The sequence below is a fragment of the Lactuca virosa genome, chromosome 1, assembly GCF_052849685.1.
Source record: "Lactuca virosa cultivar CGN04683 chromosome 1, Lactuca_virosa_CGN04683_v6, whole genome shotgun sequence".
Lineage (NCBI taxonomy): Eukaryota > Viridiplantae > Streptophyta > Magnoliopsida > Asterales > Asteraceae > Lactuca > Lactuca virosa.
Genome location: NC_136426.1, coordinates 72513057 through 72535845, shown reverse-complemented (window position 1 = coordinate 72535845; position 22789 = coordinate 72513057). Strand labels below are relative to the sequence as shown.

The 22789-nt window shown below is 33.8% G+C and overlaps 3 protein-coding genes across 3 annotated transcripts; 1 reads left to right on the top strand and 2 right to left on the bottom strand.

The window, feature by feature from the left end:
- The first annotated feature begins 6160 nt into the window (after nucleotides 1-6160).
- LOC145115010 (uncharacterized) lies at nucleotides 6161-7513 on the top strand. Its single transcript, XM_079051158.1, has 3 exons — nucleotides 6161-6304; nucleotides 6405-7074; nucleotides 7143-7513. The coding sequence occupies exons 1-3, from the start codon at nucleotides 6161-6163 to the stop codon at nucleotides 7511-7513; spliced, it is 1185 nt and encodes a 394-aa protein (XP_078907284.1).
- Nucleotides 7514-10830: 3317 nt separating this feature from the next.
- LOC145145620 (uncharacterized) lies at nucleotides 10831-15100 on the bottom strand. The gene is made up of 3 exons (XM_079074949.1): nucleotides 12303-15100; nucleotides 11588-12227; nucleotides 10831-11505 (listed from the first exon to the last, which is right to left on the bottom strand). Exons 1-3 carry the CDS (start codon nucleotides 13722-13724, stop codon nucleotides 10892-10894), a joined length of 2676 nt encoding a protein of 891 aa, XP_078931075.1. The 5' UTR covers nucleotides 13725-15100; the 3' UTR covers nucleotides 10831-10891.
- A 3525-nt stretch (nucleotides 15101-18625) lies between these two features.
- Nucleotides 18626-22092, bottom strand: LOC145145604 (oligouridylate-binding protein 1B-like). Its single transcript, XM_079074947.1, has 12 exons — nucleotides 21884-22092; nucleotides 20910-20971; nucleotides 20634-20736; nucleotides 20470-20546; nucleotides 20344-20405; nucleotides 20173-20260; nucleotides 19996-20071; nucleotides 19872-19902; nucleotides 19668-19790; nucleotides 19512-19597; nucleotides 19250-19426; nucleotides 18626-19163 (listed from the first exon to the last, which is right to left on the bottom strand). Exons 1-12 carry the CDS (start codon nucleotides 21986-21988, stop codon nucleotides 18867-18869), a joined length of 1287 nt encoding a protein of 428 aa, XP_078931073.1. The 5' UTR covers nucleotides 21989-22092; the 3' UTR covers nucleotides 18626-18866.
- Nucleotides 22093-22789: the final 697 nt, after the last annotated feature.

Here is a 22789-nt window from a genome sequence, read left to right as displayed (position 1 = left end):
ATTTCGCTAATTCTTTTGATTGAATTATTATATATTAATAAATATTATTTTTAATATATTATATTTATATATTAATAAATATTACTTTTTTTATTATTAACTTTTTAATTGATTTTTTTTTAATTTCTTCTTTATTGCATTAATTGTTTTATTGGATTATTATATATTAAAAAATATTATTTTTAGCATATAATATTTATCTATTAGTAAGTGTTACTTTAATGGATTATTAATTTTATTTTTTTTAATTTTTTTTATTGCATTAGTTCTTTTTATTGGATTATCAATTTAAATTTATTAATTTTATTTATAATAAATAATATTTTTTAATTGTTTTTATTTTTTTTTAAATTCCTTTCTTTATTGTTTCAAATAAAAATACCAAAAAATCTCACCCACCCCACATTCTCTAATTTATTTTAAATATTTGGAAGATAACATATTTTGGACAACACCGCTAGGGTGTTCACGAGGCGGTTCAGATCGGATAGTAAAAAAATTATAAACCGTGACAACGGGGCGGGTACCTTGCTAGCACTAACCGTAACCGAACCGAATTGCTAAAAAAACGAACCGAACTGAACCGTATAAAAGCGGGTAACCACGGTTCGGTTCATGAGTATCCGTTAAATATAGAAAATAATAATCAATCAAAACTACAAACTCCATTTTAAACAATTTTTTTCTAAAAATAAAAAACTCACAAAATGAAGAAAAAAAATCAGTGCTTGCTAACAAACCAACTCTTTAATATTATAAAACCAATCATCAATTCTTTGATATATTGATATTTAATATTTATTAATTCTTGTTTTTTTTTCATGTGGCCTCAAACTAATTCTTTGGTTATGAAGGATAATTAATTTGATATCATAAAACCAACTTCACTTCTAGATTTTCTAGATTTACGAATAACAAAACACGGTATATTCCAATTACAGTCAAAGATAGTTAGTTCTTTGATGTTTAAATTACAATCAAATATATTAATATAACCGAATCTCATATATATATATATATATATATATATATATATATATATATATATGACGGTTCGGTTCGGGTATCCGCGGATATGTAAATATCCAAACTGAAACCGACCTATAGGTACCCGGTTTTTTCGGTTTTGGTTTTTTCGTATTCAGTTTTTTTCGGTTTCGGGTTAGCCAAATCTGAGGATTCACTACTCGGCGGTCGATCGAACGAGTACCGAATAACGAGTTCTATAACTTTGTCACCACCTATAGTGGCTATGGTGGTTTGAAAACCATCGATCTAACATTGTCGTCATCGATGATGGTATCTGTAATGAATGGTCGGCTGGAGGAAGTATACTTTATGGGGTTTATTTCACATTGTGTGGGTAGTCAACTGGTGTAGTTTTCGTCGAGAATGACGACTGTAATCGATGATCGATGATTTACAGCGAGATAATACGACGACGGAAGGTAGTAAAATGCAACGAATTGAGGAGCTGACCCAGAATGTTTGGTATTTTTATTTAAAACAATAAAGAAATAAATTAAAATAAAATAAAAACAATTAAATAAATATTATTTATTATAAATAAAAATAATAAATTAAAATTAATAATCCAATAAAAAGAATTAATGCAGATAAAAATTTTAAAAAAATAAATAAATGAAATTAATAATCCAATAAAGTAATACTTACTAATAGATAAATATTATATGTTAAAAATAATATTTGTTAATATATAATAATCCAAAAAAAAGAACTAATACAATAAAGAAGAAATTTAAAAAAACAATTTAAAAAATAATAATAATAAAAGTAATATTTATTAATATATTAATATAATATATTAAAAATAATATTTATTAATATATAATAATCCATCAAAAGAATTAACGAAATAAAAAAGTTAATAAATAATTAATTAAATGAATTTAATAATAAGAAAAAGTAAAACTTACTAATAGATTAATATTATATGTTAAAAATAATATTTATTAATATATAAAAATCCAATAAAAAATTAATTCAATAAAGATGAAATTAAAAAAATTGATAATAAAAATTTATAATAAAAAAAGTAATATTTATTAATATATAAATATAATATATTAAAAATAATATTTATTAATATATAATAATCAAGTAAAAAAATGATACAATAAGAAAAAAATTAAAAAGAAAAAAGTAATTAAAATAATTAATATATAATAATTCAATAAAATGAAAAAGAAAAATTACATAATTGGTCCTTGTAGTTTGGTAAAAAGATAAAACTGGAGAAATGGTCCCAGGGGTAAATCTGTCATTTCCGAAAAGTTAACAGCCATGCTGTTAAACTTAACGATGTTGGGACCAAAACCGCAACAAAACCATCAAATAGGGACCTTTTTTGCAAATAAACTTTTTTTGGACCTTACCCACAGAAATTGACAAACCACAGGGACCATTTTTGCAATTTTGTCTATTATTAATGTTAATTTATATTATAACTAAAAAAATTTTGTTTTGTTAATTTCGCTTGGGGTAGCTATTTATGGGATTTTACGTATGATGGTCTTGAGGATACATGGAACAAGATAAATAAATATTTTATCACTTCCTGAGCGTCGTCAAACTTTAAAATACACCGTGTCAGGATTTACGGCTCCAATTAGGGTATAAAAATTTACTTATATTTAAATGGTTTGATTGTTATGTTAGTTATTTTAATTTTAACTTTTATTATTATAATTGTAAAAATTGTAGATATGGATATATGAGATGCTTCCGGCTGTTCGTGCCTGTGGATTTGTATTGAGAAAAAATAGAGACATGCCTCGGATGAAACGATAGAGTGGGACAAAAAAATTGAAATGGATTGATGTGAACAAGATTTTTTCAAAGATACAGGTTTATAAATATTTTTTTTTATTATTAATAAAATTCATTATTATATTTTTATATGCATTTTTAATATGTTCAATTTTTAGGAGGAACAACCACCAAGAAAAAAAATGTCACCGAGTGATGATGAGATGACATCTTGTTATTATATGTCATTTCAAGAGTATGTATATGGTGAACGGAAATCAGTTTCATCCCCAGTACGGGACCATTTTAGGAGACAAGACGAATCTCCGTCTAGTATGTCGTCTAGTGGTTGCTCTCATGGTAGAGGTGGGCGCAGTGGGAAACCCAACCTAGAGGAGGTGTTGAAACGGCTACATGCACTGGAGCAACATGTGTTTACGAACCGAGAACCTACAGAGGTGTTTGTTGAAAAAAGTGAATAATGAAGATCTATGGAATAACATCAGTTTTGAGGAGGCTGCAGTATTCCAAACAAATTTTGATGAACGGGTTAGTTACACGCTACATTATTTTTTTTAATTTATTAACATATATGAATATTTGTGTTCATATTTTATATTTGAAAATGTAGGTTGTAGAAGATGAAGTGATGAAAAAAAATAATACAAATGAAAATATTTTTGGTGATATTGAAGACGACAAGGTTATTATATATATTACATTTACGATTTTAATAATTAATTTTTAATGTGTCTTTCGTTTTTTAATGTGTCTTTCGTTAATAACTATAATGTGTTAATTTTAATGTAGGAGTTGGAGGAGAGGAATGAGAATGTGATACGGACCCATCCCATACTAGGCCCGCATCATGCCATAAGCCCAAGTGTAGAACTCACTCCCAAAAGCCAGCTTGTAGGAGGAAGGGACACCTAGACTTATAAGCCACCAACTTATAGTACTTTCGGCCGATGTGGGATCATAACAGAATGCGGGTTGTAGTAGGAACAAATTTGATGATAATGTGTTTGATGTAAATGATTATAATGAAGCTAAAGAGGTTGTTATACTTACATTTATTTTAATTTTTATTTAGTAGATTGAAACATGTTTTAATTAGAGATTTTTGCTTATTAATTTAGGTGTCGGAGGAAGATGAAATACAAATTACGGGAAATCAAAATTATTATGATGCTTATGGTTTTGATGGCAAAGAAGTTACACCCGATAGACCGAGGGCTCGAAATCCATCAAAGTATTTGTGCCCTCCTTACACCGAGGTATTCGTTTAATTTAAAAACTTATATCGTAATAATAGAATTTTTTATGTGAATTATTTGAAAGATAGAGATCTAAACATTTCAATATTGTTTTAGCTGCACACGACACCGAAGCAAAAAAGAAGACCAAAAAGGAAGGTTGATATGAAATCAACAAGCCCCGTTCCTCCTCCAGCATTTGCTGTTGCTCACGACTTCTCCGTGTTGCGCCTGCAACCTTACGTAGCAGGCGGTGAGGTTGTGATCCAGAATTATTTATTTCATTCATATGACGTGCAACATCGTTTGTTTAATTTGGTGTTAGATAGAGAATTTTGGAGCGCCTTGTTTGGGCATACACACGACGGATGGTTGGAGGCAGCGGTAAAATAATAGTTAATTTATTTTTTTAAAAGTATTTTATTTTTTAGTTAATAACAAAAGTCTCATAATTTTGTGCAGCATATCACCCTTTGGTATAGACTACTGATGGAGAGACGTTTTGATAGCGACAGACATACAATAATGCCTACAAATTTTTTTGTTTGCCATGCTCTGGAGGAAGGGCAGGATTGGAGGGCGTTTATGGCTGGTATTGCTAAATACCCCAACTTCATGGTTGCTTGGTGGGATGTCGATACGGTAAACTAAATTTTATTTTTTGAAAATATTATCGTTAATGTCGTTATGTTTTTGTATTTTTATTTGTAAACAAAATTTATTTATTTTTTATCCTTATAGAGGTTCTATTTCCGATTCATTCAGCCCCTAATCACTGGTTATTTGGGGAACTACGATTGACGAATATGGAAGTCCATATTTATGACAGTCTCGGTAGAGGGGCTTATGAAAAATTCAACTCTGATGGAACCTTTACCAAATTTGAAGCTCGGGTGGCAGATAATTTAGACAAGATTAACTATTGGGCCCGGAGGAACATCCCAAGGATTCCATTGAATATGCAATTCATATTCGAAACAAATGTTCCCCAACAAAGTAGTCATTTGGGAGATTGTGGTGTTTTTGTTTGTATGTTTATGGAACAATTAGTTTCAGGCCAACCAATACGTGAACTTATTGACCCAAGAAACGCAGCTTTAGAGTTTCGCCAACGGATGGCCAAAATTTTTTGGGGGTCGAGTCTTGGTCCTATGTAGTTGGATTATATATTTGTATATGTAATTGTATGTTGGATTTAATGACCTATTAATAACTTCAATACTTACAACATAAGAACGACACCACCATTTGTTTTAAAGTAACAAGTACACTGCTCTAAACATAACAACAAATACAACAATTTATTGATGTAACAACCTGAAAACTATGAAAACAATACAAAAAAGCTTACAACTTGTAAACAATAATTACCAAACACAACACCCAACTACAAACCAATGCTATCTTTAACTTCTTATTTTCTGATTGAAAGAGCTTGTTACTGTTAGCTATTTTAGCTATTACGATAGATGATTGGTCCTTCTCTTCATCAACCCAACTGATAAACCCGCATTTTGGTCCCTGTAAATTTAAACATTGACAATAAGAATTGTTGCCATATAATGATTAGGGTGTAAATATGAATGAAGTTAAGAACATGATACCATATATGGGCAAGCGTAAAATAATCTTCCTGGGTTTTTAGCTGTACCCGAAATCCTAATGACACGTTCACCTCCCCAATTACAGTATGCCATTCGCCTTTTTTATTCTATCTAATATGAATTACTTTCACAGATAAATTTCATGGAGTTACTTTACACCCATTTATAGAAGAAATTTTATTACAGACAACTATGTTTGACTATGAAATTAACTGGTTTGACTACGAATCTAAAAAGTTGAACTATGAACTGCATACAAGCACATTGTCTTGTCTTGTCGGTCAGTGATGTTTGACTATGAAATGAACTGGTTTGACTATGAATTAAAAAAAGTTGAACTATGAACTGCATACAAGTACATTGTCTTGTCTTGTCTTGTCGGTCAGTGATGTTTGACTATGAAATGAACTGGTTTGACTATGAAATTAAAAAGTTGAACTATGAAATATGAATTATAGAGAAACACCAATTTTTATATAATTAAAATTGTATTTGTGTGATGATTATAATACACTTTCATTGCTTGTGAAAATGAGTACTTACACCGAAAGAAGCTTTTCTCAGCTACCAATATTCTTGCATAATCTACAAAGAACAAATCCTAATACCTTCACAGCCATCAAGAAAACGGATACCAACCGCTTTCAATTCTGTTTTGTGGCTTTAGGTTGCGTGGTATAACATATTTGTTTTATTGACTTAATTAATATTTCTTGCTAATGTATCTCGTGTACTCTTTACTTATCACTAATTTATGTTTGTTTTTTTTATGCAGATTCGTACCTTCCTTAGGTGCATGATACCGTTAATATATGTGGGTTATTTACCCCTTCTTGGGAGCTATCTGACAACAATGTACTTCGCAGTGGCTTTGGATGGAAATCATGAACCCCTACTCTTAGCAATTGGTTTGGGAACCTTAGAGTGTGAAGAATCATGGAGATGGTTCATGATGAGGTTAAAAGAGTGTTTAGTTGAGGATACAGAGGTTGGTTTCATAAGCAACCTATGTGATAAAATAGACTTTGGTGTTCAGAGTGCCTACCCAGATTCGTATCATGGATATTGTCCTAAAGATATAGCTCGAAAAATACGTGAGTCTGTCGGACATAACGATACGGAAGTCGAATCGTTGTTTTGGAAGTCATGCAATGCATATAGTGTTCATGATTTTTACTTGTGTCTGGAAAGGTTGCAAAGTGCATGTAGGAAACCACCTTTCTGCAACTTGCTTAGGAGTCCAATTTTCTGGCTTGACGATATAGCAATTTCAAAATGGACACGAGCATTTTTCCCAAAAGTACGTTACAATGTTAAATCGATTGATGTCCCTGAAATGTTGCAAATTATATCCACGTCCACACGTGAGTTTCCTATAACAACGATAATTGAGTTAATCAATACGTCGATACAATCAAAGTATGCTGAACGGGCTGAAGTGGCGGGTAAGGGAGATTGTTATATTTAGTTTTTTCTTGTGTTATTATTTTTCTAAAATTATCAAATTTTCCAGGGAGGTTGCCTGGTGGGTTGACCCCTTATGTTAAAAGTAAGGTTCAAAAACGTGTCAACAAGTCTTATAATTGGATGACAAGACGTTTGTATGGGGATACATTTGAAGTCGATGACAATTTTGCCACCAGCAAAGTACAACTTGAACGTAGGGTATGTAGTTGTGGGAAATGGCAAAAAAGCGGTATACCATGTGGCCACGCTATAGCATCTCTAAGAACCCGTACGTCTGAAGCCATTCACGAAATGGTTGATTACAAGTTCACTGCTTTCGTGTATCGACTTGCATTTGGATCTGAGTTGGTGAATTCTATACCATCACATGTGCACTGGGAAATACCAAATGAAACGGTGGTCTCGTTACCTCCCTAAAAGATGTAGTTATTTATGTACCCCGTATGCATATTTAATATGTCGTATTATGTATTAGTTATTCATGTACCTCGTTTGCATTTAATATGTCGTATTATGTATTAGTTATTCATGTACCCCGTTTGTATTTTATGTCGTATTATGTATTAGTTATTCATGTACCCCTTTTGCATTTTATGTCGTATTATGTATTAGTTATTTATGTACCTGTTTTGTTAATTCTTTTTTAATTGCGATTGAGGAAACAACAAACATTAAAAGTAAGGGACATTTATTAACTAGTCACAAAACACACGTACAACAACAAGCAACTTAACTAACGAAATACATTTAACTTAACCAACATGCATATTAAAAATGAGGGACATTCTTTAAAAGATTCCATGCATCTGAGTGGGTAAACTCGTTACCTTCATATTCAAAACGGTATAGTTCCAAAGCCACCTGTCGTAGAATGTCTTCATCCGTATTTGCATGTTCATTATCCAACTCGTTATAAATACGTTGAAATTTCTTCACCTTTATTTTCAAATCCAGAAACTTCGCTTTGACATCTCTTCTTCTTCGATATTGAGTACGCCTCATTAAATGGTGAAACAAATGACAGACACGAGACCAAAATGATCCAGCGCGAACTTGTGGCGGACCCGGTGGAAAATCCTCCTCTACAGTTACAATCCAAGCTTGAACCAAAGCGACCTCCTCTTCGTTGCTCCATATATGTGGTACAGGTGAGTCCATACTTGCAAGGGGAAATGTAATGCGATACAATTAAAATGGATATTAACAACTATTTATAGCGACTCTTTATTTTCCCGGTGCAATGGCTTGTCAACTCAAGTAGCAGTGTATTGTGTTGTCATTCGATGGAATGACTTGTCAACTCGAACAATGATATGTTGTGTTCTCAGTTAGTACATTGCGTTCGTCAGTTAAGTTGGACTATGAATTGCAGACAAATTACAAGATTGGACTGCGATATTGTGTATAAACTACTATAAATTGACATTAAGTTAAATAAGTAGTTTACTAAACGATGTTACAGCTATTCATATATTATTTTTGACATTTTACTCTCTTTGTTTCAATAAAAATGAGTTATATACCATGGAGCAATGACGAGTTCTTGGTTCTTACACGTGCATATATTCATGTGTACGAGACCAGCAAGTTGAAAGATCCAATGTTTTGGACTCGTTTAACCAATATTTTCAACGCTGAAAACCGAATGACTACAACAAACGATCGTGGCGAACTAGACATCTTAGCAAGATGGTATGAAATGAAAACAGAAGTTCTATTATTCAACGATCTTTATACCAAAATTGACGACACCCGTTTAAATGCTACTGAGGAGGTCATCTTGGAAGCTGCTAAGGAGGAATACAAGTCATTAAGTGACGGGTTGGAATTCCAGTTTGAAGCCCCTTGGAATATTTTGAAATATATCCCATTTATTTAAAATCTATTTCAATTTATTAGGTGAGTACTACGTTATTTTCATGTATTACGTATGTTTTGGATGCATCTCCTATGTTTAATTTTAATTAATAAATGCTCATTGCATTAGTTTTCACAATACATTAGAATACATTACTAACAACAATTCCATGAACCATTACAAACATTACAACAATTACATAAAAAACAACGATTTAAACTTAAACTATTAAACTAACAACTATAACATGAAACATTAAACTTAGGACATTACTACAAACAATGCATTAAAATAAAAGCCAAGTCCATGGCTTATTATTAACGGAAAATAGAGCGGTCTACATGAAATACTGATTATTTTTAACAACCTTCCAAACTTCCTCATATTCAAAGTCTCTGCCTTCACGCATACAGATGTAAAAATTTGTAACAACTTCCAAGAACTCTTCTTCGTCACGACAATGAAGTTTGGAACTTTTCGCATAATTACACGCTCGATTGAACCATGTCACTTTTTCCTTTACATCCTTCCATTTAGTAACAACATCTGATTGTTGTCGTTGTTGTCCTTCTCCCATCTCATGGTTGAACAAAGCTGTTATGCGAGTCCATTCATCACCTACCAGGCAATGCGGGGGAGCAAGTAACGATACACCATCCTTAACACTTAGCCAGCATCATGTTAGAACCAACACCTCGTTTGTCGTCCATGGTCGTTCAGAATTGGAACCAGGTACTTCACTCGAAGAACTTGCTGCATTCGACGACATTTCTAAATATGGGAGTTGGTTTCGTTTAGGTGAGTAGGGTGTTTGGTTTTTAGATCTTAAACATCTATTTATATTAATAAATACAGGACTATGAATTACAACTTTGACTACGAATTGGTTACATTTGGACTACGAATTGCAGGTTACTGCAGTGACTTATCATGTCAAACAGTCAATTATGTGTTGTCACTTCAAAGTTTGACTACGAATTGCAGGTTACTGCAGTGACTTATCATGTCAAATAGTCATTTATGTGTTGTCACTTTTCAAAGTTTGACTACGATTTGCAGGTTACTGCAGTGACTTATCATGTCAAACAGTCATTTACGTCTTGTCACTTCAGTGACTTGTCATTAATGTCTAGTCATTTCAAAGTTGGACTATGAATTACAACTCTGACTACGAAATGGTAGCATTTGGACTAGTATGTATAAATACCACTTATAGCACCAGTTTATTATAATGTCGACTTTATTATGACTTCCTCACACAAATTCGAAGTTTGCTCATGCAACGAAGTAGATTGTTACTACTGTGATTCAGTCGACCCTTTTTTTACACCCTCTTCAGTCGGGCCATATATGTCAGATGAAAATTTTGAAGAATTGAAGAAGGCTGAAGAACAACAAGAAGAGGACAAAGAGTCATCCCGACTTCTCACTCAACGTGGTAAAGATATTGCATCGGAATGCAAAGAAGCTCAAGAATGGATAGAGCTCAATAAAAATAAAATTAAAGAGCATGAAGAATGGATAAAAAAGACTAAGAAGGCAATCAAAATGACTGAAAAATGGCTTGCTGAGAAGGACGAGCAGTTGATACACATTATGGTGCAAAAGGATCGTTTGGAAGACAAAATGAGAATTAGGGATGACTATATAACAATCGAGAAAGAGAAGTACCCATTGCAGTTCCCTGATTTTAATAATTAGTTACAAAAATATTGTAATATTATCATGATACACCTTAGGGTGCAAAAGGATCGTTTGATGGTTTTTGTTTTAAATAACATCTTGTAATTGTTCTAATCTGCAAACTAAATATTATAATATAAAAGCTTCATTAATTGTTATAATCTGCAAACTAAACTAAAATATGAAAGCATAGCAATGTCTTGTAAGATTTAATACAAAAATTACAATACATAATAAGTTAACAACTCTTCATTTCAAGGTTGTTTTATATCAAAATCAGCGGCATAGGTTTGTGAGCAAATCGCTGAACCACCAATATTAAATGTCATTTCTGCAGTAGAAATTGTGCGACTTGCTCCACTACCGGACGCCCTTCCAGTACAATTGTTTCTCGTGTGTCCTAGTTGACCACATGTAGAACACTCTTTTCTAATTGGACCATCGCCTTGGGATGGAATGCGATCTGTGTTTCTTGGCCTGCCTGGCTGACGTTTATCCATTATAGGTGGCTTAACAATCATCAAATCATCGGAGATATCCCATTCGGATGGCTTTGGCAAAGGGTTTATTGATTCCTCATACGTTTTCCTCAGTGTTTCGGTGAAGTAAGCATTTAACGCATACCTCGAGCAGTCTTGGTAATTGTTCACTGTTAAACATCTTATGACATGACCACAAGGTATCCCATCAAGTTGCCAATGCCTACATGTACATGTCATATGTTGGAAATCAACAATCACGTTTTGTGCCCCCTTTTTGACCTCGCATTTCGTATTTGAGATCATGCGAACATCCCACTTACTAAAACTTTTTTTGTTTTCTTTTACAATATCATCGGCCCAAGGGGTGAGTGTTGCTGTTGCTTCCGCTAAAAAAACAGGCAATATGAAGAAGTTAAGATCAATAACATTAAATTAATAAAACTTTAATATTAAAAATTAACTTAATACCTGCAAAGTTACGTCTTTGAAACCACCACTGTTGCATTGTTGCACGAAAAAAATCGATCAACATAAGTATCGGCACCTTACGTGCATGTCTAGATAATGCATTTATAGACTCGGCACTGTTGGACGACATAAGATTGTATCGGTTCCCTCTAAAATGTGCCCTTGACCAAGTTTCTGGATTTATACTTTTTAAGTACTCCCATACTGGTTCTTTTGTCTTTTTCATAACATCCATGGCAGCGTCAAAAGCATCAACTGTGTACGCCCTATAAGCCTCCCAAAAAATTCCTTTAACTGTGTTACTCTTCCCGAATCTAGATACTATGTTGAAATACAAATGGACACCACATATTCCGTGATGAGCGTGAGGAAAAATGTTGGCAACGGATGTTGCTATAGATGGAGACCTATCGGATATAATTGTAAGCTCCTGCATATTGCTTATGCAATCACATAGTTTTTGAAAAAACCATGTCCAAGAATCTGTACACTCATTTTTGCATATACCATATGCAACCGGTAATATTTGGTTTTGTACGTCCTTAGTAACTGCAAGTAACATGGTACCTTTGAACTCGCCCTTTAGGTGGGCTCCATCTACTACAAGGGTCGGTTTACAAGATTTGACAAAAGCGCGTACCTACAATACATTGTATATCTATTCAAATACACCAAAATAAAAATGAAAAAACTAATAATATATTAAAATACTAACCGGGCAACCAAGTGTGACGTACAAAAACTCAAAGCGATCATCACCATCTGTTTTAATATGTGTCACCGTACCCGGATTATGTTTGACCAAATTGTGATAATAAGCCGGAAGTTTGGTAAAAGAATCCTCTTTCGTACCCCTTAACAACAACAATGCATATTGCTTCGCACGCCATGCCTGATGGTATGAGATATTGATATTCAATTGAGCATTCATATCATTAATAATATCTTTTCCCCGATAAACTCTACTATAATCTTCAGCCAAAACATCAGCAAGATATTTACCCAAAACATATTTGTTTGCTTGTCGATGATTAGGTTGCAAAATTGTTGAAGAACATGTGTGTACATCAACAAATTTATTCACTTGGAAAAGTCCATCATAATTTTTAATTGTTTTTGCTCTTAGTAACCAAGAACAATTTTTCGAAACACACACAGCCTCATACCTTGATTTGGTGGATCTACTTGTCCTCGTCTGAAAACCTTCTCGAAGACATTTTTTACCAATACACCGCTTTAAAAGTTCTTTGTTCTTAAATATACTCTCGCAGTCAATGTTTTGAAGATTGATGTCTACCATCTGTGTTGGGATATATTCATTAATATCAACTGGGCATGCTGGTACAGGGGGCATACCGTAAAAAAGGTTATCGGGAAACTTAGCTTTAACTTCATCACCCAACTCATCTCTATCTGAATTGCTTTGTAAGTCGGTTATATCTAAACGTACATCAGCAACATCAACATAATCCCCGTAAACAGGCTTTTTTTCATCTTTTTGACTCAATTTTTTTTTCTTTTTACTTTTATCTACTACACGCCTATTCATAACTTTAACTTCTTGTTCGGGAACATCATCACAACGACCACCCACATCATTAAGATATGTACCAACATCATCATCACCAACATACTTGTAATTCTCAGGATCCACATAGTGAATAGGTGAATAACTAACATTAACATTTTCAGCAACACTGTGAAATTGAGGTACACTAGGAGTATTGAAAATACCTATCGGATCGTTGCTCCCTTTATAGCTGCATAAATTACCAACCGGCTGATTTTCACTGTGACCAGCCTCATTAACCTCATCTCCTTCATCAACCACCACAAACACTTTCACAGCCCTTCCTCCACTACATTTGATTACATTTATCAACATTCTAACATCCATGTCTTCAACTATAGCTATATAATAATTCAATTCAGGATGATGGAAACGAAGACTAATTCTATATTTGTCTAACAAACCAATTTTGTTTCTCACCAAAGATACAAAATCACTATAACTAATATACTCAGAAAATATCAAAGCGAATTCAGAAATACCTCCCTGTGGACATACGTATTCCAGATTTGTTTCAATAACTTGCCATCTCCCACCGGTTACAAGACAAACCAAATATTCAATCATTTTTTTAGAGAAATTTTAGAGAAATTTCCTAAACAAATAACAACTAAACTGATAATTTTCTACAAAAGTTTATATATAGTAAGGTTATTTCGTAGTCAAACCAATTGATTTCATAGTCAAAATTAAAAAAATTAAAAAAAATTCGTAAAATCGCAGATGGAATACAGAGGAAATCGCAGATGGACTGTGTCCATCTGCGATTTAAGCCTGCTCCTGCCCTATATATATATAGAAAAAAAAATTATAAAAAATACCCACCTGCGAATGTACAAGTGGCTAAAGCACACTTGTGCTTTAGCCACTTGTATATTCGCAGATGGAATGTGCAAATCGCAGATGGACCATTTCCATCTGCGATTTTTGTGGCCATTTTTGCAATTTCAATTTTTTTTGGCTATTTTCCACAAAGTGATTAGTATCTTTGGCTATTTTTGTCATTTTCTCAAAAAACATATATTATTATTTTAATATAGAGTAAATTACATAAATAGTCCTTTAGCTTTACGGTTTTTTTCTAAAATGGTCCTTACGAAACTTTTTCCCCTAAGGAGCAAACCTTGCACACAAATAGCCGTTATGACTAACATAGTTGACAAATTCCGAAATCGAAACATATATTTGAGTAGTGTTTTGAAACCTGAACCGTGAGGCAAAAAACGATGGAGCTGGGTGTTATCTTGTCGACTATCTGGACTCAACTTCATTGCCACCCTCCTCCACATCTCAACGGACCTTTTTCTCTCATCACGGGAGTCCACCATCTCTTTCTCTCTCTCTCTCTCTCTCTCTCTCTCTCTCTCTCTCTCTCTCTCTCTCTCGCCCTAGATCAGTTTTCCTTCTTCCCTGTTATTGCAACTGCTAAGTGTTTATAGCAGTAACCAGAGAATTTTTGGGAGAAAGAAGAGTGGTGGCGGTGGAGGTTGTTCAACAAGGGATTGGTGGTGGAAACAAGAGAGTTGCAGCAGCGATTTAGTGATAGTGACAATACATTGTAGAAAAAAAAAAGAAATCGGAAACAGATAATAAAAAGAATCGAGAGCATATGTGTGTGAAATCCATGAAATCGTCGTCGGACAAACCTTATTGTCACTTCTGTTGGACCTGCTTTCATATCCATCTCCTCTAACCCCTGAAATTGGAGCTTGAAAATCGGACCTTAAAATCCTTCCTGATTTCAATCGAAACTAGATCAATCCAAACACATATATAAACGCATATCCCAAACACCTTTGTTCTTTCCTACCAGCACAGCCATTGATTCCAAACTGAAATTTTTGCTCCTAGTTTTCGATCTTGATATCATCGTCATCCTTCTTTCATGAGCTCTCATCTTCATGTTCATTCTTCTCACTTCCATAATAATACTTGACTTTATCCTGATGTGATCGATCGATATTCTCTATAGGAAAGGGTTATATTTATAGATAAAGAAATAGCTTCAAAAAGTCAATAGCTTTTACATGTCTGGCCAACTCAAGAGAGAGAGAGAGAGGTGGGACCCACTTTTTCTTCTTAATTTCAAATTCAATAAATATAAAAAATTAAATAGCATTTTCGTCTTTTCACATACAGTTAACAGAATATGTTAACAAAGTTAGTCATAAGGGTCATTTATGTGTACGGTTTGTTTCGTAAGGATCGAAAAAAAATCATAAGGACCATTTCAAAAAAGAAAAAAAAATGTAAAGGTAAATGACCATTTGTGTAATTTACTCTTTAACATATAAAATAATTTATTTTTTATTTTGTTATTTTATAGAAATACAACAGTTATAATATGTAATTTACTACCACTTTTAAGTTCATTTTAAAGCTCCCAATAAGATTTTTATAATAATATTTGTTATTAATTTATTCTTTATTTTTATGTTAAATATATAACATTTCATGTGTAAAAATAAGAATGACAACGAGGCGGGTTCGGGACGGGGCATGGTTTCCCAAATCCGTCCCGATATTTTTCGGGTATCTTATCGGGGCGCCCCATCGGGTTTCGGGTATCTTATCGGATTTACAACACTTCATATTTCATAATGAAATTTTTATTTCGGTTTAGGATACCCTGGTGTCTTATAAAAAATACATGTTCTAGCCTCCCTTTTAAATTAAAAATATGACGCATCACTTTAATAAAATAAATTGGACGTTGTTATATTACAAATCATTTGATTTAAGTCTACTGTAATATGTCGATACATAAAAAACGATCATTCATGCCAGATTGTTAATAATTAAAAGGATTTTCCAAAGTAAATATTTTATCTTTGCTTGCATGCAATCAAAAGCATTTGAACATATATATATATATATATATATATATATATATATATATATATATATATATATATATAGAGAGAGAGAGAGAGAGACGGGGCGTTGATAACCCACTCACTGCTCCGAACCCGATAAAAACCCGCTAACGACCCGTTATCCGACCTGAAATGATCGGGCTTCGGGTTTCCCCGTCAGGTTCAAGCTTTTTTGTCATCCCTATGTAAAAAGAAAGAAGTCTAGTGTTTTGACGTAAAAAAAGAAGAGTATAACACCATTTTTATGTGTTACTATCTATCAAGTATTAACATTAATTAAAAAAGATATTCGTTTTGAAATATAGTTGGAATCGATTTTAACACCAAAACATAATATATTTCTTTGAATCAGTTTGATTTGGCCTAAAAACAAAAAAAAGAAATCCATTAGTTTAATGACTTTTATCAATACTACAAATATTAATAACTCGACTGAATTGGTTTGCAAAAATGTTTAACCGAATTTATCAATCGTACTTCAAACGGTCAAACAAAGACATGTGGCCTCTACTTGATATTATTGAATTCTTAAGGATGAGTGGATCCCAAAATAATTACAACCCGACGTTTTGTTATTTACTTAGTGATAATGAATATGGTTTAAATCTAGATTAACTCAGTTATAGTACAGCACACAATAGATGTGTAAGGCTTCTTCATTTATGGCTTGAGGGGAATATTTGGTACATAATTGTTTCCATAGTCGATTTGTTATCATTAAGGTTATGGATATGTGTTTATCTATGATGCAATCTAGGATTAGATCATCATGTCTTAGTGTTGGATCTGGATCATAATTAGTCATCACGTCCTGGTGTTAGATTTGGATCATTCATTAGGTCTTAGTGCTAGATCTATATTTGGTTTCAGGGTGTAATGATCGCTAGTGAATTCCTGTCTTAAATCCTAGTCACAATCATAGAAGAAGATCGTTAGAACCGCCCCATAGCATGTGTCCCGAGAGCAAGCTCTTGCAATCAAGTCAGATCAGTATGGAGTATGGAATAAGAAGATGGATTCTCCTGGTTGGAAAGAACCATCTTTGTCTAAAGAGGGTGTATGTGTGAGGGAGAGAAAGGGATAAAGTATAGAGATGGAGATCCGTCCACATGGTGAAGAGAATGAGGAGACTATAAAGTGTTGCCAACTCATCCATTGTTGTGCTGCTCGGTTACTATTGCTCTCATCGACAAGTGTTGCTCTATTCGGAAAATGTTGTCTTGTCCGACCAGTGATGTTCATCGTGGCAAGTTCAACCACCTTGGTTAGGTCATACTAATAGACCAACAGCATCAAAATCTTAGAGGGTGTTTGGGTGTTCATCTAAAAACTCTTTATTAACTTGCTGACTTCGTGAAAAATTAATAAGTTAAAAAAAAATGTTTGGTTACTTAATAATGACTTTTAAAACTCATTTTTGTTTAGCCTTTGAAAGAGAGTTTTTAAGAAGTAACAAATTGTGACTGTTTAAAACGACTTATAACTTATTAAGATTAAAAAAAAAAACAAAAAAAAAACAAACAAAAGACAATTTCCAGCCAAACACTTTTTAATTTATTGACTTATTAACTTTTGCTACTAAAAAGCTAATTCAAACACTTTTTTAAAAACTCATTTTCCCACCTTCATAAGTCAATAAATCCTTTTTGGCAAAAGTCATTTTCAACTTCAAAATGAAATCTCTCACACCCTCTTAATCATGACCTAACCAAGTTGATTGAACTTGTCAAGTCTAATCACCTTGGTGTTAGATCCATTAGTAGGACCTTAGTGTTAGGTCCATTAACATGACCTAACTAAGATGATTGAACTTGCTAAGTTGAACACGTGTTGAGCCGAGCAGAGCAACACCTGCCAAGCAGAGCGACACTAGCCAAGAGGGATAACGTTTGGCTAAGTTGGACAACACTTTATGGTCTTCTCTTTGTTCCTTCATTAGCTATAAATAAAGCCCTCCAGCAGCCATGTAGAGGGATCTCTAATCTCCAAACTTTAGCCCTTTCTCTCCTTCACACATACATCCTCTCTAGACCAAGATGATTCTCTCTGGCTAGGAGAAACCATCTCCTTATTCCATACCGATCTGATTTGATTGTCGGAACCTGTTCTTGGGGACATGCTCTAGGGCAATTCTAATGATCTTTTTTTTTTGTGATTGTGACTAGGATTCAAGAGGGAAACTTACTAGCGATCATTACACCACAGAACAAATCTAGATCTAGCACCAAGGCCCTGATGATTGATCTACTAACCTGAGATCTAACACCAGAACCTGATGGCTAATCCTGATTTTTAAGTTCAGCACTAAGCGGCAGATGGCCAGATCCTAGATTGCATCAATCTAAAAAGATGGTTAACAATAAGTGTAAATTACCATGCTAGTCCATGGACTTTTGCTAATTCTAAATATGCAACGGTAATTTAAAGAGTTTGTTTTTTGCATCCAACTTCCAAAATCTATTATTTTTTTAGCATGAGATGCATTGCTATGATAGTAGGAATACAACAAATGAAGCTGTAGTAGTAATGGCATTTTGGTCGTTTCAACCATAAATGTATATCCATAGTTTAGTTAGGTTTTGACAATATAAATAGCACAAACGATGATTGATTAAACAGGTAAAATTAAACATTACATGGTATGTATCAACATAGAAATACGACAACAATCTCCCAATCAGGAGATAGAAAAAAAAAAAAAAAAAAAAAAAAAAAAAAAAAAAAAACACAAAGCCTCCTAAAAATCTCAAAAACAATATCTGCAAAGGCACGTGTAAAGGCCAGCGAGATTTAAAAAAGAAAGAAAGGTCAACAGCACTAGTGACTCGTCCTCTCACTGATAATACATGAGTTGTTGGGCGGCAGCAATGCTCTGAAAACCACCGTCATATATGGCCTGACTTGCTCCGGCAGCACCACCCATTCCCATTCCCATTCCCATTTGTTTAAAAGGATGCTGCCCCATCATAGGCGGACCATGCACCCCTCCCACACCCAATCCCATCTTACTCATCGCCAGCTGTCGCTCATACGCCAACAAATCAACCGCCGATAGCATCGGTGCAGGTGCCGGTTCCGGTAACGGATTTGAACTTGTTCCCGGAGGAGTCGGCTTGCTTCCCCATGAGCACTACAAAAATCAACAAATATTATAGTATTATATAATATTCGGGTATTAAATATTATTTTTTAAAAATAAAAATAAAAAATACATACCTTAATTTGTTTACCATATAAAACGGATTGTGTGTTGCCCATTTGAATAGCGAGAGCGGCCTCCCCATGATTACTGTATCTCACAAAACCAAATCCTTTATCGCGTTGCAGTCTCACTTCCTCAATTACACCAGCACCAATCGAATGGAAATGCCGATGAAGCTCAAGCTGGGTCACCTGTAACAATTTTAAGTTCAATTTATTTTGTTATTTCTTTATTCTCGTTTTGTCTTAATAATAATATAATAAAATAACTAATTACTTCGGGGGCAAGGTTGCCAACAAAAACAGTCGTGTACTGTGGGTTATTCTCGGGTGCCTCACTGTTACCAAGCTCTTTACCATCCTCTGCAAAAATAAGAAAATATTACTATTTATTAATTATTAATTATTATATATTTATATATAATATTAATACCTGAAGTTCCATTAGTTAACTCGACTACACTTTTGGAGGAATCTGAAGCTTGTTTTTCATCACTAGTACCAGCACCTTTTGTGGCCCAGTTGCAGCGTATTTGCCTACTCCCAAGCCACTTACCTGAAAACTTACATTTTTAGTTTTTTGATAAATGATAATTATTTAATCATGGAAGGAATTAATGTTTTTCATCAGTCTTACCCGTTAAGTCATTTATAGCACTTTGAGCATCCTAAACAGAAATCAACAAACTCAGATCATAACTTCTTCAATACAAAACTCAAATTAAAAACTTGGGATATAATAGAAAAAATGAAAATCTAACCTGTTGATCACGAAAAGAAACAAAGCCAAAACCTCGTGAACGGCCCGTTTTCTGGTCCCACATTACCCTTGCATCCCTAGAATCAACCAACACACACACACACACACACACAAGAAGTGTATCAGTGTGTGTAAGAGAGAGAGAGAGAGAGAGAGAGAGAGAGAGAGATGTGCTTACGAGCAACTAGCATAGGCAGAGAAGCAAGCAAACAGCATAGCATCTGTAACTTCAGGGCTAAGATCACCTACGAATATATTGTAGTGACCTGAAAAAAAAGGTAGTAATGTTATCGTATTAATTGACTGTTTTAATAACAGTAAACTAGTTAGAGGTGAAAATAAGTAAAACCTGAGGTATCCTCCCTCTGGCCACTGGCATATGCCCAATTGACTTTAATAGGCTGCCCAAATCTGTGGATGAAATTGATAAGAGTTAGATTTTTGAGGTGAAAAACAGAAATTATGAAACACTTACAAATGCCTTCCATTTAGAGATACTATAGCAAGTGCAGCTGATCTACGGTCAAAGTAGTGGATGAATCCATAAGATGACTGGGTGGTAGAAAAGAACAGGAGATGTTATTATCTGTGTAGCTAATTATACAAAAATTAAAAAGAATAAACATTGATCCCATTTACCTTATCTTTTCTTATGAGTTTGCAGCCTTCAACAGGACCAGTGCTTGCAAAAACCTCTTGAAGAAGTGGTTCAGTAACTTGTGTATGAATGTTACCCACATACCTGCATTCAAGAAATAATTTTAGCTAAAGAATCTTCCAGTTATGAATAAGGCAATAACAATACAAGCATTGTGCACTTCAGGTGTGCACTATAATGAGAGTATTACAAGGCTTTCATGCTGTTTATAGGAAAAGAAGAAAAATAAAGTACACAATTGTTTGTAAACCACTCACACACTGCGGCATGTATTTGGATCAAACCCAGGAGGCAGATTTCCACTTGGAATTGGCTCGATCTGCAAAATGGAAAAAGTGAAAGAAAAAAAAAAGTTACGATAGAAAGCTAAGATTTATATAAAAAAAGAAAAAAAATCCCAGTAGCTAGAAGTAGAGAAAATCGTTTCCAGGAAATTTGAACTGGTCTTTTCCAAGAACCAAAATTCAAGGAGCATGCGAGTCATTTTGTAATAACAATCCTTGGATTATCTTTGGTATAGAATAGGAGCAGCAAAGTTCATTTCAACAGCATTAAAGGCGTTACTTATTTTAGCATAGACTAGGAGGAGTAAAGTTCATATCAACAATGATATCTAGTGGAGCAAGCAAGAAGATTTAGCACTTATACCAAAGATGGAGAAACAAATGAGACAGTTAAAACACACTAATAGCAACTATATCAATTCCACTTTAAACAATATGCATCATTGATGGCATGTGAAGCTGGTGGAAAAAGTGAATTACATAGTACACCCATGATCTGTTTACTTAATACATCATTCAACTGTCTAACAAAATGGGAATATGACTGGATAAACATGGACCGATCTTTGTAGTAGGTAAACTATCATAGCCTAGCTGAATAGAAGACCAATGTAGCTTGTAATTCACATCTGACAGCCTCAATCTAACAAACAATTCAAATCATGTCATTTTCACAAAGTTACAAGAAATTGACAACATGGTCTCAAAAATTCGATTGAGACAAAAACGATTTGAAAATGTTACATTTCACAAAAAACCATGCAAGTAATCCGAATTCCCTAGAAATTAACGGGGCTAACAAAATTTTCCATACCCGCGATCATCAATTGATAATCAATAAACGAAATCAGAACCCTAAACTCACAACTGACGACATTTACAAACAAAAACATAGCATTCGTATCTGTGAAGACATATTATAGAGTCTGAAAAATGTGCGTGCGAACCTGGGGAGGAGCTAAGAGGCCGGGATGATAAAGAGATTGTTGTTGAAGGAGAGCGTGCTGCATCAATGCTTGTTGCTGTTGTTGCTTCAGCCTCTGATGTTGCATTCTTATTCTCGAGAATTTAATCTGCTCCCCTTTGGAATCGATAAAATTGTGTAAAATTTGGGAGTTAGGGTTTCAATATAGTGAGTGGGAGAGAAAGAACAATGGAAGGCCCTCCAATAAATAAAACGGGAAGTACAAAAAGTCAAAAGTCAACACTAGAAAAATGATCGTATTTTCTTATTTTCGTGAAGTAAAACATTATCTTATCCACTTTTATTACCATAAAATTATTTTAAATTAAGGGTTAATCAAAGACTTTATATTGTTTTCTTTCGGATTAAACTTCATTTTGAACTTTTTCTTTTATGAAAAACTCTTAGGTGTTGTTTGGTTCGTAGATTGTTTATAAAGGAATTACAATTCGAATTGGAAAAAAAAATCTGTCAGGAATTTGAATCTAATTTCATATCTCATTTGGTTAGCAAGAAATGGAATTGAAATTAATTTTAGATTTCGTTTGGTTAGCAAAAAATGGAAATGGAATCCATGTTAAAATGATAGAATTATATTTTCCGTCTATTTTGCTTAATTTTACTTTATTTTTATCTTATATGTAAAGATACATTATATAAATTATAAAAATAGTAAATCTTGACAGTGGCGGCGACGACGACAGTGGTGGTGATGGTGGCAGCGATGGTGGTAGTGGTGGTGGTGGTGCCAACGGTGGTAGTAGTGGTGGTAGGTGATAATAGTGATGGTAGTGGTGGCGGTAGTAGCGGTGGCGGTGGTGGTAGTGAGGTATTGGCGGTGGTGGTGGTTGTAACATTCTGATGATGAGGTATTTTCAATTTTAACCCT